This window comes from Salmo trutta, chromosome 34 (assembly GCF_901001165.1).
Source record: "Salmo trutta chromosome 34, fSalTru1.1, whole genome shotgun sequence".
In the NCBI taxonomy this organism is placed as follows: Eukaryota; Metazoa; Chordata; class Actinopteri; order Salmoniformes; family Salmonidae; genus Salmo; species Salmo trutta.
In genome coordinates, this window is record NC_042990.1 from 1304375 (window position 1) to 1319208 (window position 14834).

A 14834-nucleotide genomic window follows, 5' to 3' on the forward strand; every position below is an offset into this window, starting at 1 on the left:
ATCCCCTGTGTGACAATGCTGCGGCCTGGTCCCATGCCTGTTGTTTCTTCAGTGTGCTGAAGTGTAGTAGCCTTCCAGATGACAAGTCCAAATCGAACAACTCAAGCTTCCTAGTAAAGGCCTCAAGTTTTTCCACCATGTCCACAGGGGTTTTCCTTCTTCCTTGTAACTGCAGATTTAACCCGTTTAAGTCTGTCAGCCCAAAAAGCTGTGTGTGTAGCTTGCAGTTAACGCTTCAACGTTTCTGCTTCGGGCCACCGTCTGAGGCGGGAAGGCCACTTGAAAGTTCCATGCTTATATTAATAATGACTTCTGAGATTGAACTATTTGCAAACAGTGACATTTTCATTGCAAATAAAACACACTGGCTTCGCATTGGGAAAAGATGGTGAGATGAACGCATATCTCTCTGTACATTCTTCCCTGAAACTTTTCCGTATCTACCTTTCTTTTGATACTATTGCTACAAGCTAATGGATCTGAACCAATGTTGACGTAAAAAAAAGTAGTGTAGTCTACAGTAGGCTAGTAGACCTGTTTTTCCCCACCAATCAACGCACAGAAAAATATACCATTTTTTTTATTGAGACATGGTGATTTTATTTAGCGTATTTAGATCAAAATGATTATGGTATGGTCACTGAATGTATTATGTACAAATCAGATGTGTTAAAAATGTTGTTCCATTTGTAGTGTAGGCCTATTCATTGTGCTAATATTATATCACGTCAGTGTAAATAAGAATTTGACTTGCCTAGTTAAATAAAGGTGTGTGTGTGTGAGCGTGTTAGATGTGTGCGCGAGCACTAATGTGTGTATGTGTTGCATGTGTGGGTGTGTCACTGACCCTTGTAGCTGGTGATCATGTCACAGATCTCCTTGAAGATGTGCGCCAGGCGGGCGGTGCGGGTGACCTCCGTGTTCTCCTCGGCCGCCGCCAGCCTCCGCGTGCGTACCGACCGGGACGTCTGCAGCGCCGAGAACTGTGTCAGGAACACGTCTGCGGTGACAAAGGGACACACGCACAGAGCGATTGAGTCGACAAGCCATCACAAACACTCCCCTTGACGCCACATACAAAAAAACAGCATTCATATTCCGGATTTAACTGGGGTTTCTCCGAAAAGCTGTGTACCACTAACGTCATCATCAGTCTATTGTAGGGAAAGGAAGAAATATTATCTTAGTGCTACAAAGCTTTTGGGAAAACTTACCCCTGGCACATTCCTGCATATAGAAATATACTGAGCAAAAATATACACTGCTCAAAAAAATAAAGGGAACACTTAAACAACAATGTAACTCCAAGTCAATCACACGTCTGTGAAATCAAACTGTCCACTTAGGAAGCAACACTGATTGACAATACATTTCACATGCTGTTGTGCAAATGGAATAGACAACAGGTGGAAATTATAGGCAATTAGCAAGACACCCCCAATAAAGGAGTGGTTGTGCAGGTGGTGACCACAGACCACTTCTCAGTTCCTATGCTTCCTGGCTGATGTTTTGGTCACTTTTGAATGCTGGCGGTGCTTTCACTCTAGTGGTAGCATGAGACGGAGTCTACAACCCACACAAGTGGCTCAGGTAGTACAGCTCATCCAGGATGGCACATCAATGCGAGCTGTGGCAAGGTTTGCTGTGTCTGTCAGCGTAGTGTCCAGAGCATGGAGGCGCTACCAGGAGACAGGCCAGTACATCAGGAGACGTGGAGGAGGCCGTAGGAGGGCAACAACCCAGCAGCAGGACCGCTACCTCCGCCTTTGTGCAAGGAGGAGCAGGAGGAGCACTGCCAGAGCCCTGCAAAATGACCTCCAGCAGGCCACAAATGTGCATGTGTCTGCTCAAACGTGCAGAAACAGACTCCATGAGGGTGGTATGAGGGCCCGACGTCCACAGGTGGGGGTTGTGCTTACAGATCCAGACCTCCATGGGTTGATAAATTGGATTTCCATTGATTATTTTTGTGTGATTTTGTTATCAGCACATTCAACTATGTAAAGAAAAAAGTATTTAATAAGATTATTTCATTCATTCAGATCTAGGATGTGTTATTTTAGTGTTCCCTTTATTTTTTTGAGCAGTATATTTCAATGATTTTACTGAGTTATATGAACTGTAAGGAAATCAGACAATTGAAATACATTCATTAGGCCCTAATCTCTGGATTTCACATGACTCGGCATGGGCCAATCAGAATGAGTTTTACCCCACAAAAGGGCTTTATTAGAGACAGAAATACTCCTCAGTTTCATCAGCTATCCGGGTGGCTGGCCTCAGACAAGGTGAAGAAGCCTGACGTGGAGGTCCTGGGCTGGCGTGGTTACACGTGGTCTGTGGTTGTGAGGTCGGTTGGACGTACTGCCAAATTCTCAAAAACTATGTTTTTGTTTGAGGCGGCTTATAGTAGAGAAATGAACATTCAGTTCTCTGGCAACCACTCTGGTGGACATTCCTGCAGTTCGCATGCCAATTGCACGCTCCCTCAAAACTTGAGGCATCTGTGGCATTGGGTTTTGTGACAAAACTGCACATTTTAGATTAGCCTTTTATTGTCAACAGTACAAGGTGCACCTGTGTAATGATCATGCTGTTTAATCAGATTCTTGATTTGCCACAACTGTCAGGTGGATGGTTATCTGGGCAAAGGAGAAATGCTCACTAACAGGGATGTAAACTAATTTCTGCACAAAATGTTTGACATTTCTGGGATCTTTTATTTCAGCTCATGAAACATGGGACCAACACTTTACCTGTTGCGTTCATATTTCTGTTCAGTGTAGAATGATTATTCTATTCATTCTAGTTCTGTTCTCCTGCACATGTGGGTCTCACACACCTTTGACTCCTCACACACACACACACACACACACACACACACACACACACACACACACACACACACACACACACACCTGACTTGATGTTTCCGTCGTCGCGGATGACTCCTCCCCAGCGTGTGTAGATGGACAGGCCGCCACTGGCCTCCCTCTCGCCCTCCCTCTTCAACAGCTCCTGCTTCTCCCTCATCTTCTCCCAGTTCCTCAGTAGGAACACACAGTGCTTCAGCACGAAGTTCCTGAGCCACAGAGAGTAAGAGAGAGAGAGAGAGAGAGAGAGAGAGAGTGGTGAGTGTGTGTGTTCTGTTTGCGTGGGTATGTGTGCGGGAAGGGTGGATTGGGTGTGTTTGGCACGTGTGCTGTGTGTGTACCTCTCTCTGTTGGACATGGGTTTCATAAGAAGGTGGGGATAAAACTTGCTGCTGTCACTTGAATCCTCCTCCTTGGGAAAAGAGAAGAGGGGGAAAGTTAGAGATAAAGGAGTACTGATCATATGCTGCTGTTCAGTCCAGCCCTCTAACTATTCAAGTCCATTGTGTCATTTTTTTTAATCGAACCTTCCGCCCCACAAAAAGCTCCTTTGAGACAAAGAACCACTCTGTTCTTCATACACAGTGCCCTTAAAATAAACTTAGCCGCTCTCTAGGTTACAGAGCTAAAGACATGGCAAAAACTTGACTGATTTAGGACCAGAATACAATGTCTTTGCCTTTAGGCTCCATAAAAACGCTGTGTTAAAACGTTTGATGACGGTAAATATCAAAGACCCATTGTAGCGGCAGTAGCAAGACACCTGATATTACATTTCCTCTAGTCTCTCTCCCTTACACGCACTCGTTTTTTCAGCTGGTGCTTGGACTTGCGTTTCTCCTTGAGTCGACCCAGCCGCCGTGCCCCGCCTGTTTTTCCAGGCATCCCGTTGATTCGCTGGCTTTTCCCTCCGATGATGCCCCGGCAGCCCTCTGAGCCACATTTACACACTTGCTGTAGAGAGAGCGATAGAGAGAGAGCGAGAGAGCGGAGTAGAGAGAGCGAGAGAGAGGGGAGTAGAGAGAGCGAGAGAGAGGGGAGTAGAGCGAGAGAGAGAGGGGAGTAGAGAGAGAGAGGGGAGTAGAGAGAGAGCGCGAGAGAGGGGAGTAGAGAGAGCGAGAGAGAGCGGAGTAGAGAGAGCGAGAGAGGGGAGTAGAGAGAGAGGGGAGTAGAGAGAGAGAGAGAGAGAGAGAGAGAGAGAGAGGGGAGTAAAGAGAGAGGGGAGTAAAGAAAGCGAGGGGAGGAGAGAGAGCGGGGGAGTAGAGAAAGAGAGGGGAGTAGAGAGAGAGGGGGGAGTAGAGAGAGAGGGGAGTAGAGAGAGAGCGAGAGAGAGGGGAGTAGAGAGAGCGAGAGAGAGGGGAGTAGAGCGAGAGAGAGAGGGGAGTAGAGAGAGAGGGGAGTAGAGAGAGAGAGAGAGAGAGGGGAGTAGAGAGAGAGAGGGGAGTAAAGAAAGCGAGGGGAGGAGAGAGAGTGGGGGGAGTAGAGAAAGAGAGGGGAGTAGAGAAAGAGAGGGGAGTAGAGAGAGAGGGGAGTAGAGAGAGAGCGAGAGAGAGAGAGGGGAGTAGAGAGAGCGAGAGAGAGGGGAGAGAGAGCGAGAGAGAGAGGGGAGTAGAGAGAGAGGGGAGTAGAGAGAGAGAGAGAGAGAGAGGGGAGTAGAGAGAGAGAGAGGGGAGTAAAGAAAGCGAGGGGAGGAGAGAGAGTGGGGGGAGTAGAGAAAGAGAGGGGAGTAGAGAAAGAGAGGGGAGTAGAGAAAGAGAGGGAAGTAGAGAGAGCGAGGGGAGTAAAGAAAGAGAGGGGAGTAAAGAAAGAGAGGGGAGGAGAGAGAGCGAGGGGAGGAGAGAGAGCGAGCGAGGGGAGGAGAGAAAGAGAGGGGAGTAGAGAGAGGAGAGTAGAGAAAGAGAGGGGAGTAGAGAGAGGGAAGTAGAGAAAGAGAGGGGAGTAGAGAGAGGAGAGTAGAGAAAGAGAGGGGAGTAGAGAGAGGGAAGTAGAGAGAGCGAGGGGAGTAAAGAAAGAGAGGGGAGTAGAGAAAGAGAGGGGAGTAGAGAGAGAGGGGAGTAGAGAGAGAGCGAGAGAGAGAGAGGGGAGTAGAGAGAGGAGAGTAGAGAAAGAGAGGGGAGTAGAGAGAGGGAAGTAGAGAGAGTGGGGGGAGTAAAGAAAGAGAGGGGAGTAGAGAAAGAGAGGGGAGTAGAGAGAGAGGGGAGTAGAGAGAGAGAGAGAGAGAGAGAGAGAGGGGAGTAGAGAGAGCGAGAGAGAGGGGAGTAGAGCGAGAGAGAGAGGGGAGTAGAGAGAGAGGGGAGTAGAGAGAGAGAGAGAGAGAGAGGGGAGTAGAGAGAGAGAGGGGAGTAAAGAAAGCGAGGGGAGGAGAGAGAGTGGGGGGAGTAGAGAAAGAGAGGGGAGTAGAGAAAGAGAGGGGAGTAGAGAAAGAGAGGGAAGTAGAGAGAGCGAGGGGAGTAAAGAAAGAGAGGGGAGTAAAGAAAGAGAGGGGAGTAGAGAGAGCGAGGGGAGGAGAGAGAGCGAGCGAGGGGAGGAGAGAAAGAGAGGGGAGTAGAGAGAGGAGAGTAGAGAAAGAGAGGGGAGTAGAGAGAGGGAAGTAGAGAAAGAGAGGGGAGTAGAGAGAGGAGAGTAGAGAAAGAGAGGGGAGTAGAGAGAGGGAAGTAGAGAGAGCGAGGGGAGTAAAGAAAGAGAGGGGAGTAGAGAAAGAGAGGGGAGTAGAGAGAGAGGGGAGTAGAGAAAGAGAGGGGAGTAGAGAGAGCGAGGGGAGTAAAGAAAGAGAGGGGAGTAGAGAAAGAGAGGGGAGTAGAGAGAGAGAGCGGGGGGAGTAAAGAAAGAGAGGGGAGTAGAGAAAGAGAGGGGAGTAGAGAGAGAGGGGAGTAGAGAGAGAGAGGGAAGTAGAGAGAGCGAGGGGAGTAAAGAAAGAGAGGGGAGTAGAGAAAGAGAGGGGAGTAGAGAGAGAGAGCGGGGGGAGTAGAGAAAGAGAGGGGAGTAGTAGAGAAAGAGAGGGGGAGTAGAGGAAAGAGAGGGGAGTAGAGAGAGAGAGCGGGGGGAGTAGAGAAAGAGAGGGGAGTAGAGAAAGAGAGGGGAGTAGAGAGAGAGAGCGGGGGGAGTAGAGAAAGAGAGGGGAGTAGAGAAAGAGAGGGGAGTAGAGAGAGAGAGCGGGGGGAGTAGAGAAAGAGAGGGGAGTAGAGAAAGAGAGGGGAGTAGAGAAAGAGAGGGGAGTAGAGAGAGAGAGCGGGGGGAGTAGAGAAAGAGAGGGGAGTAGAGAAAGAGAGGGGAGTAGAGAGATGGGAGTAGAGAGAGCGAGGGGAGTAGAGAGAGAGAGAGGGGAGTAGAGAAAGAGATGGGAGTAGAGAGAGCGAGGGGAGTAGAGAGAGAGAGGGGAGTAGAGAAAGAGAGGGGAGTAGAGAAAGAGAGGGGAGTAGAGAAAGAGAGAGAAGTAGAGAGAGAGAGGGAAGTAGAGAGAGAGCAAGAGTAGTAAGCAGCAGTAGAGGGGGGATGAAAGGGGAGAGAAGTTCAAGGTAAGAGGTGACACAGGTAAAGGAATGTGAAGTGTGTGCCAAAAAAAGGAAAAGGGAACGGTGTGGGAAAATTGAGATCGAAACCCAAACCCAGTGGAGAGTGGGCTCTTGGATGCTAAAACGACCAAGATAGATTTTTTGCCGCGGCACAAACCGATCTGGAACAAGGCTAAATTGGGGCTGTAACTGGGAGTGGATCGGGGAAAATGGTTAATGTGCCGCCACACCCACCTGCTCTTCGGTGTTGAAGGAGTGGAAGTTATAGTCGTAGGTGAGCTCCGTGCCGCTGCTCATGTCCTTGAGGGCAAAGAGGCCGATCCTGTACACCCCATTCACTGACCTGCAGGAGCAACAGACACGAGGGAAGAAGAGTGAGAACTCAGATTTGCCCAGGCAGGCTATGAAATAGCTACCCGGACTATTTGCATTGTGTGCCTCCCCTCACCCCTCTTTTTACGCTGCTGCTACTCTCTGTTTAGCATATGTGCATAGTCACTTTAACTACACATTCATGTACATACTACCTCAATTGGGCCGACCAACCTGTGCTCCCGCACATTGGCTAACTGGGCTATCTGCATTGTGTCCCACCCACCACCCGCCAACCCCTCTTTTACGCTACTGCTACTCTCTGTTCATCATATATGCATAGTCACTTTAACCATATCTACATGTACATACTACCTCAATCAGCCTGACTAACCGGTGTCTGTATGTAGCCTCGCTACTGTATATAGCCTCGCTACTGTATATAGCCTGTCTTTTTACTGTTGTTTTATTTCTTTACCTACCTATTGTTCACCTAATACAGGCTCTAACCAATTGCGCAAAAAAGGTAAGTAAGCATTTCATTGTAAGGTCTACACCTGTTGTATTCGGCGCACGTGACAAATAAACTTTGATTTGATTTGAACTTGAGCATAGGGCACAGCCAGAGCATAGGGCTCTGGTCAAAAGTGCACTATACAGGGAATAGGATGCCATTTCGGGAACACACTTTTTTAATCTCCCTGCACAGTACAACCGTGTAGGCTGCACTTTGCTGTCTAATGTACTCTTTCTGGGAGGACAAAAAGCAGTTTCAGCACATTGTCTAGGGGCGCTAACACAGCTGTGTCCAAGGCCCCAGCTACAACGTCGTATAATCACTATTCTGTGACAAGATGGAGGACTGGCTTCACGCTGGAAATGCTCTATCCCTGTAGAATCTTTTATTCGAGGCCCACTCCACAACACCCCACGGCACTACAGAGAGACAGTTGTTAGATCGCTGTGTCCTAGTTTACTCACTGGACATTCAAGAAGGAAAACAGGTGTCTTTTCTCAAAGGTCGTTAACCGTTTTTACAGTCTGTGTTCAGGCCCTTTTGGGGTTAACACAACTTTTAACAATAAAGAAGCTTTTTATTAACTTCAACTGTCCTCGAAGAGTTGCTGAAATTCCTCTTAACATGTTGAGGTCTTCCTGTTTTACTTACTTTCAATATCGTAACCTTGGTTTAACTTGTGTTCTACCTTTCATGTATTATTCCTTTATAGACACTTAGTAAATCGTACCATTGTGTGTTATTAACAGACTGTCTACTGTACTAAAGGTGGTGTCCTGGACATTAGCCTAAGGACTTTCAATGGAGAATATCCATTGAACATGCTTTTCAGTAAGTAGCAAGTGCGCAAGCATGTCGGTTGGCTCGGTCTGTGTCCAGGAAACCATTCCGAAGTGAACCCCAAACACTACTAGAGTTGAACTGTGTGGCTAAGTTGGTTGAGCATGGGGCTTATAATGCCAAGGATCGCAGGTTCTATTCCCGCTCAGACGGTCTGGATAAAAGCATCTGCGAAATGGCATGTTGTTGTAGTATTAGTAGTAGTCCTAATAACTTACCACTTCTGCATCTCACAGTTGGGTTCACAGCTGTGGTTGATGAAGCGGGCCTCGTTGCCCATCCGGTAGCTGTCGATCACCATGCCGCTGTCCAGGTTCAGACAGTATTGGCCGCTGTGGGAGAAGTACTGTTCCATCATGCGACTTCTACAGGACACACAGATGGGGGAGAGAGAGGGACATTAGAAGACATGGATATGAGAATATAAAGCAGAGTTTAGGTATACAGATGAACACCACAGAACCATTCAAAAGGCCCACAAAAATAATAATGATTTAACATGAAAGAATAATACATTTGGCGGTGAATCCTTGCTAACTTCCACTTAAGGGTGCTAGCAAGTTAGCCAACTTTAAGTAGCTAGCAAGTTAGCCAACTTTAGCCAGTTAGCGTGGGTGCTTGACTGGCATTGTGAGGTCAGAACGCTTGGATCAACCCTACTCCTCGGCCAGAGCGTCCAGTGTGCGCTCTGAATGATCTGAGGGGGAAACGCTCTGAATTTACAAATGGACAATCTGACAACGCTCTGAATTTACTAATGCCTAGAGTGCACTCTGGCACTCCAGAGTGAATTTACGAACACACCCTAAGTTGAATTTTCACATAGTTATAAATTGTTGTCAATGGGAGACTAAGGGCTCTATTTTCAACTGGCACTAAGGAGGCGCAAGTGTCAAACGCACGTTACCTGACCTGTCTAAGATCAGTGGGCTTGCGTTGAAGTGGGAGGGGTGCCAATATCCTCCTAACAATTCAGTCCTCCACCATATCAACAACATTCTTTATAGAGAATGTAGGGGGGGGTTAATGGGGGGGTCTATCAGTCTATACATCTCCATTATATATAGATCTTTTTTTTTAAAAACACTACACACATTTAGGGGAGTCATTGGATACAACTGACAGGAGACTCCTATTCTGTATAGAAGTGTGAACGTTATGCATTTAAAGACATTTAGGCCTACATGTGCACGCAGTGCCATGGAAAGCCCAGCCTATCAATAATGGGTTTGGCTCATGAGATTGCTTTGAAATACATATGAATCACCAAAGCTTTATCGAAAGATTTAGTTTGGGAGGAGCAAAACAATGAGCCGACATTGAATGATTATTTTAGCCAGCTTCCATTATTATTTTGGATGTGCATAAAAGCCTCCATAGTCTACCTTAATATTATATGCCCACGGGGAGCAATTATGGTGCCTGTAACTGTATTTAGACAGAGCCTATTTAAAACCAGTTGTTTTGTTTTGATTAGAATTTGTGTCACATCTACTCCCGCCACCGGTCCTGGGATCCATCATTACACACACCTGGCATCAATCATTATGCGCACCTGCACGTCATCATCAGGCACACCTGGACTCCAGTACCTCACTTATTACTAGGGATGCACGATATATAGGTGAACATATCGGAATCAGCCAATATTAGCTAAAAATGCAAACATTTAACGCCGATGTGCAAAACCGATGTCAAAGCTGACGTGCATACCTATAACGTAGGTACATGCAGTAATGGCGGCACGTAAAATTTTGCGCTACACGTGCAACACAGCATTCATAACTTAGCCCACAATGTCTGCTGTGTGGATCGAGCAGTCAACAACTCAAGCAGTCATTTGAAAGAGTAAGAACATTTCAGCGAGACAACTCAAAAGGTGAAATCCGTTAAAGCCAAGATACTGGAATTCATTGCCTTTGACAATCAACCGTTCTCTGTCGTCGGTGATGTTGGCTTTCGCCGATTGGTCAAGCACAGGTACACAATCTCAAGTACGCTATTTTTCAGATGTTGCCCTACCGGAGTTACACAATAATAGCGTCACTGCTATTAGCTTCACGACATACTATGGAACGCCGTTTGGGTCTTTGCGTGTCAAAAAAGATACAGTAGCACTGTCAAAGCTGTACAAAAAAGTCTGCAAACAAGCAAACACCGGCCACGAAACCGCGTTAGTAATAAAGCATCATTTGTTTGACCACAACTTCTGGGGTAGCTAGCTTTAGCTTGGTACCTAGCTAGCACCAATACAACCAGCCTGAAAACAATGACCAGTAGAAACTGCAGTCATTTCCATTATTCTTAGCAATGATTTAGGAATCTTTGTGAGTAAGTATTAGCTAGGTTGCCACTTGTTGTTCGCCTGTTGAAATTGAACTTCAGTTCATGAAAATAAATAGCTAGCATGCTACTTAACCCTGTTGCCCAAAGCTAATGTTATAAGCAGCCAGCTCGCTTCATCTGGCTAGTGAGACTCAACCGAACCGGTTATGTGTTGTGATGCTAGCCACAATAAGGATTAGGCACAATAGTGGACTTTGCGGTTTGCCTTCAAAATAAAAGTACCTTTTTGAAAGTGTTGAAGAAGTTTACAATTGGTGGATTCATGCCATATTTAGACTAGATAATGTTAAACCAGGTTGGAATGTGAAGCAATGAAATGGGATATCAGTCTACTCGGTGACACCTACAGAACACAACTGAGTTTACGCAAATACTAGCGTTGTAGCTCTTATCGCAGGACTGTGACTGTGTGAAATCACCTCCCCAGTCAGCATATTGTGTGTATTGATCTTCATATTGCACTGTACAGCTTTACCTAAGGATTGGGGATCAATGAAATGGGGTATAAGTCTACTCAATACCCAATACATTTATCAGACTCCAAAACATCCACTCAGTATTGTTTTTCCTCGGGAATAGTGTTCAATACACATAGGTTGACAATAGATGTGGCTCAATTCAGTTGTTTCAGAGTCCCACAATAATAGCTACGACGCTAATGTTCTCTGGGTGTCACTGAGTAGACTGATACCCCATGTCATTGATCCACAATCCATAGGTAGGGCTGTACAGTGAAATAAGTATGGCCCCAATGCAATTCTAAAGTATAATAGATCCAGTGTGATTTCAACAGATTTTTGTCAAATTAACAAATTATTGTCTTTTGTTGATTTTATATAACAACATTCCAACCTCGTTTAGCATGATCTATTCAATTATGGCATAATTGTACTATTTGTATTGATTTACCTCACTGTCAATGACATACTTTTTATTTTGAAGGCTAATCGCAAAGTCCACTATTGTGGCTAATCCTTATTGTGGCTAGTCAAATAGAGTTATCTATTGGTCATTGTTTTCTTTTTTGACACGCAAAGACCCAAACGGTGTTCCATAGAAATCCTGGTTGAGAGTGAAATGACTGAACAAATGAACAATGAAACAGCACAGCAAGTAAATGAAAGAAATAGGTTTTGATTATGTTTTACTGGTAATGGGGACATTCGTAAATGCCAACAAAATAACTTTTTGATCAGTGTGGTGTGTGTGTATGTGTAACCTTTATTTAACTAGGCAAGTTAAGAACAAATTCTTATTTACAATGACAGCCTACCCTGGCCAAACCCGGACGACGCTGGGCCACTTGTGCGCCGCCCTATGGGACTCCCAATCACGGCCGGATGTTATTCAGCCTGGATTCGAAACAGGGACTGTAGTGACGCCTCTTGCACTGAATGTCGTGCCTTAGACCGCTGTGTCCATGTGTGTGTGTTAACTATTTAACTGTACTAGAATGGTTAAAAGGCCGCTAAAATTCTAAATATCGGTATCGTTTTTTTTTGTCAAGGAAAATATCAAATATTGGTTTCGGCTAAAAATGTCATATCGGTGCATCACAACTTATTACCTTCCCTATATCTGGCACTCCCTTAGGTTCTTTCCCCAGTCAGTATTGTTTATGTATTTCATGTCTATACGTTGCTTGTTATATTGTTCGATGTTCCGTTTATTATTAAACTCACCACCTGCACTTGTTTGACTCCCAGCGTATATGTTACAATTTGATTAGAGTTAGTCTTTTTTTTATTTGCCACGGATATAAAGTCCTCCGCACGTCATCGTTGTTAACGGTTGGAAAAATGGCAGAGAGTGAGACAGGGAAGCGACAGCAGGGAAGTCCGATATACTGAGTTAAATGAGAAGGTGGTGAAATGCACATTTTGAAAGGTGGAATTGAGCTAATGGCAGTACAGTTGCAATGCTTAACCATCTGAAACAGAGGCACCGTGAGACTCAAACCGTTCCTGGCAGCAGCGCAGGTCCCTGAAAACAGACATTTGACAGGCTCTTCACACAAAAGAAGTGCAATAATGGACGGCGTGAGAAAATGACACAGTGCTGATTATAGAAATGATTGCAGTTGACATGCAGCGGATGGAGAAATTGTGCAATGACTGCTCTGCAAGTACAAGCGTGAGCTCTCAAACAGCCCATACGCGACCTTAACAATAGGGCTGAGACAGTCATGGAATTTTGGATGACGGTAATTGGCCAGCCAAATGACTGCGGTCCCCGTAATAACCATTTAAATGGCAACAACAAAACTAACAGGGGAGTTTACGCACATTTTCTCCCCTCCTCTGACTGGATGCGCTGGCATAGAAATAGAATGAATAGAACGAAGGTCCCCAATCAAGTTAGTGATGGCATAATGGGTTACAAGTGTACACATAGGAGCAAAGCAGGAAATAAAATATGTGCTATGATTTGTTAATTCAACAAAAAATACATTCCATTGCATGAGCCACATCAGTTAATATCATTTGAATTACCATTTGACATTACCATGGAAATTATTGCACCACAATACCAGGCAGCCATTGCGAGTGTACCCATGAGTTTACCAGTCAAATTGCCAAGGTTAGAGGTTCCAAGCACGTTCTATTCATTGTATTTCTATGTGCGCTGCTGTTGCATTGTTGGGGGTGTTGCCTAGGCAACCAAATACTTATTTGCTTGTTTCAGCAAGGAGCAACAAAGTTTCATCACGTTGTTAAGAGTCCATGTTACGGGAGAAATGGACTCAACCGCACAAATGCACGGCAGTCCCATCTTCAGTCAGCTGTTGGTTCCAAACACACACACAAACATTTTTTTTAAAGGGTTATGACAATTCTTTTATTTTCATGATGGTCTTCATCCATAACCGTGGGTTACGAGGTTATACGGTAATTGTGCCAGCCCAGGTTAACAACAGCTTGTTAATGTCTATGGACACGCTGTCATACATCCACTGCAAAGGGCCATCACATTGATGAGAAGTGGGACATGAAGTCCCATTATTACGGAGCTAACCAGCTAGCCAGCTGAAGAGTTCCGTCAGCCACTCGTGGGCTATTCCTGAGCTAGCCAGCTGAAGTGTCTCCTGGGCTACAACTCACCTATCCTGACCCGTTTTACTGCCGATGCGGAGCCCCATCGGGTCTTCACGACTGGACCACCGACGTTATCTGCCCGAGGGAGTTATCCAACTGGCCCCTCCGTCGCGACGTAACCTGATCGCCCATCTGCGGCCGGCTAATCGTTAGCTGTCTTTTCGGCTGCGATCTGAATAGGTCTATCGGACACTTTTCTTGGGCCACTATAACTAACTATTTTGCCAACTTGGACAGGTCCCCCCTTCCACATGGAACCCCACTAACCCACAGACGGAAACGCACGAGGTGGCTAAAACAGACCTCCCTCCCATCTTCCACCAGCTTGCTACCTATGGCCCGGCTAGCTGTCTGAATCTCACTGGACCCTCTGATCACTCGGCTAAGCATGCCTCTCCTTAATGTCAATATGCCTTGTCCATTGCTGTTCTGGTTAGTGTTTATTGGCTTATTTCACTGTAGAGCCTCTAGCCCTGCTCATTATACCTTATCCAACCTCTCAGTTCCTCCACCCACACATGCTATGACATCTTCTGGTTTCAATGATGTTTCTAGAGACAATATCTCTCTCATAATCACTAAATGCCTAGGTTTACCTCCTCTGTACTCACATCCCACCATGCCTTTGTCTGTACATTATACCTTGAAGCTATTTTATCGCCCCCAGAAACCTGCTCCTTTTTCTCTCTATTCTGGACGTCACAGACGACCAATTCTTATAGCTTTTAGCCGTACCCTCATACTTATTCTTCTCTGCTCCTCTGGGGATGTAGAGGTGAATCCAGGCCCTGCAGTGCCTGGCTCCACTCCTACTCCCCAGGCGCTCTCTTTTGATGACTTCTGTAACCGTAATAGCCTTGGTTTCATGCATGTTAACATTAGAAGCCTCCTCCCTAAGTTTGCTTTATTCACTGCTTTAGCACACTCTGCCAACCCGGATGTCCTAGTTGTGTCTGAATCTTGGCTTAGGAAGTCCACCAAAAACTGTGAAATCTTCATCCCTAACTACAACGTTTTCAGACAAGATAGAACGACCAAAGGGGGCGGTGTTGCAATCTACTGCAGAGATAGCTTGCAGAGTTCTGTCCTGCTATCCAGGTCTGTACCCAAACAATTTGAACTTCTACTTTTAAAAATCCACCTCTCCAAAAACAAGTCTCTCACCGTTGCCGCCTGCTATAGACCCCCCTCGGCCCCTAGCTGTGCTCTGGACACCATATGTGAACTGATTGCCCCCCATCTATCTTCAGAGCTCGTGCTACTAGGCGACCTAAACTGGGACATGCTTAACACCCCAGCCATTCTACAATCCAAGCTTGATGCCCTCAATCTCACACAA

At 45.9% G+C, this 14834-nt stretch overlaps 1 protein-coding gene across 7 annotated transcripts in view; it reads right to left on the minus strand.

Annotated features, from left to right (window-relative positions):
* LOC115173287 (histone-lysine N-methyltransferase ASH1L) overlaps positions 1-14834 on the minus strand; it is a 52794-nt gene that overhangs the window by 15128 nt on the left and 22832 nt on the right. For 5 of the 7 annotated variants that reach the window (XM_029731244.1, XM_029731243.1, XM_029731246.1 and 2 more), the window contains 6 exons: positions 8273-8419; positions 6620-6728; positions 3672-3827; positions 3215-3285; positions 2919-3082; positions 848-1000 (listed from right to left, as the gene is read on the minus strand). In XM_029731244.1, the coding sequence (XP_029587104.1) occupies positions 848-1000; positions 2919-3082; positions 3215-3285; positions 3672-3827; positions 6620-6728; positions 8273-8419 (800 nt within the window). The remainder of the gene's footprint in view (positions 1-847; positions 1001-2918; positions 3083-3214; positions 3286-3671; positions 3828-6619; positions 6729-8272; positions 8420-14834) is intronic. The other 2 variants (XM_029731248.1, XM_029731249.1) reach the window with 1 other exon arrangement.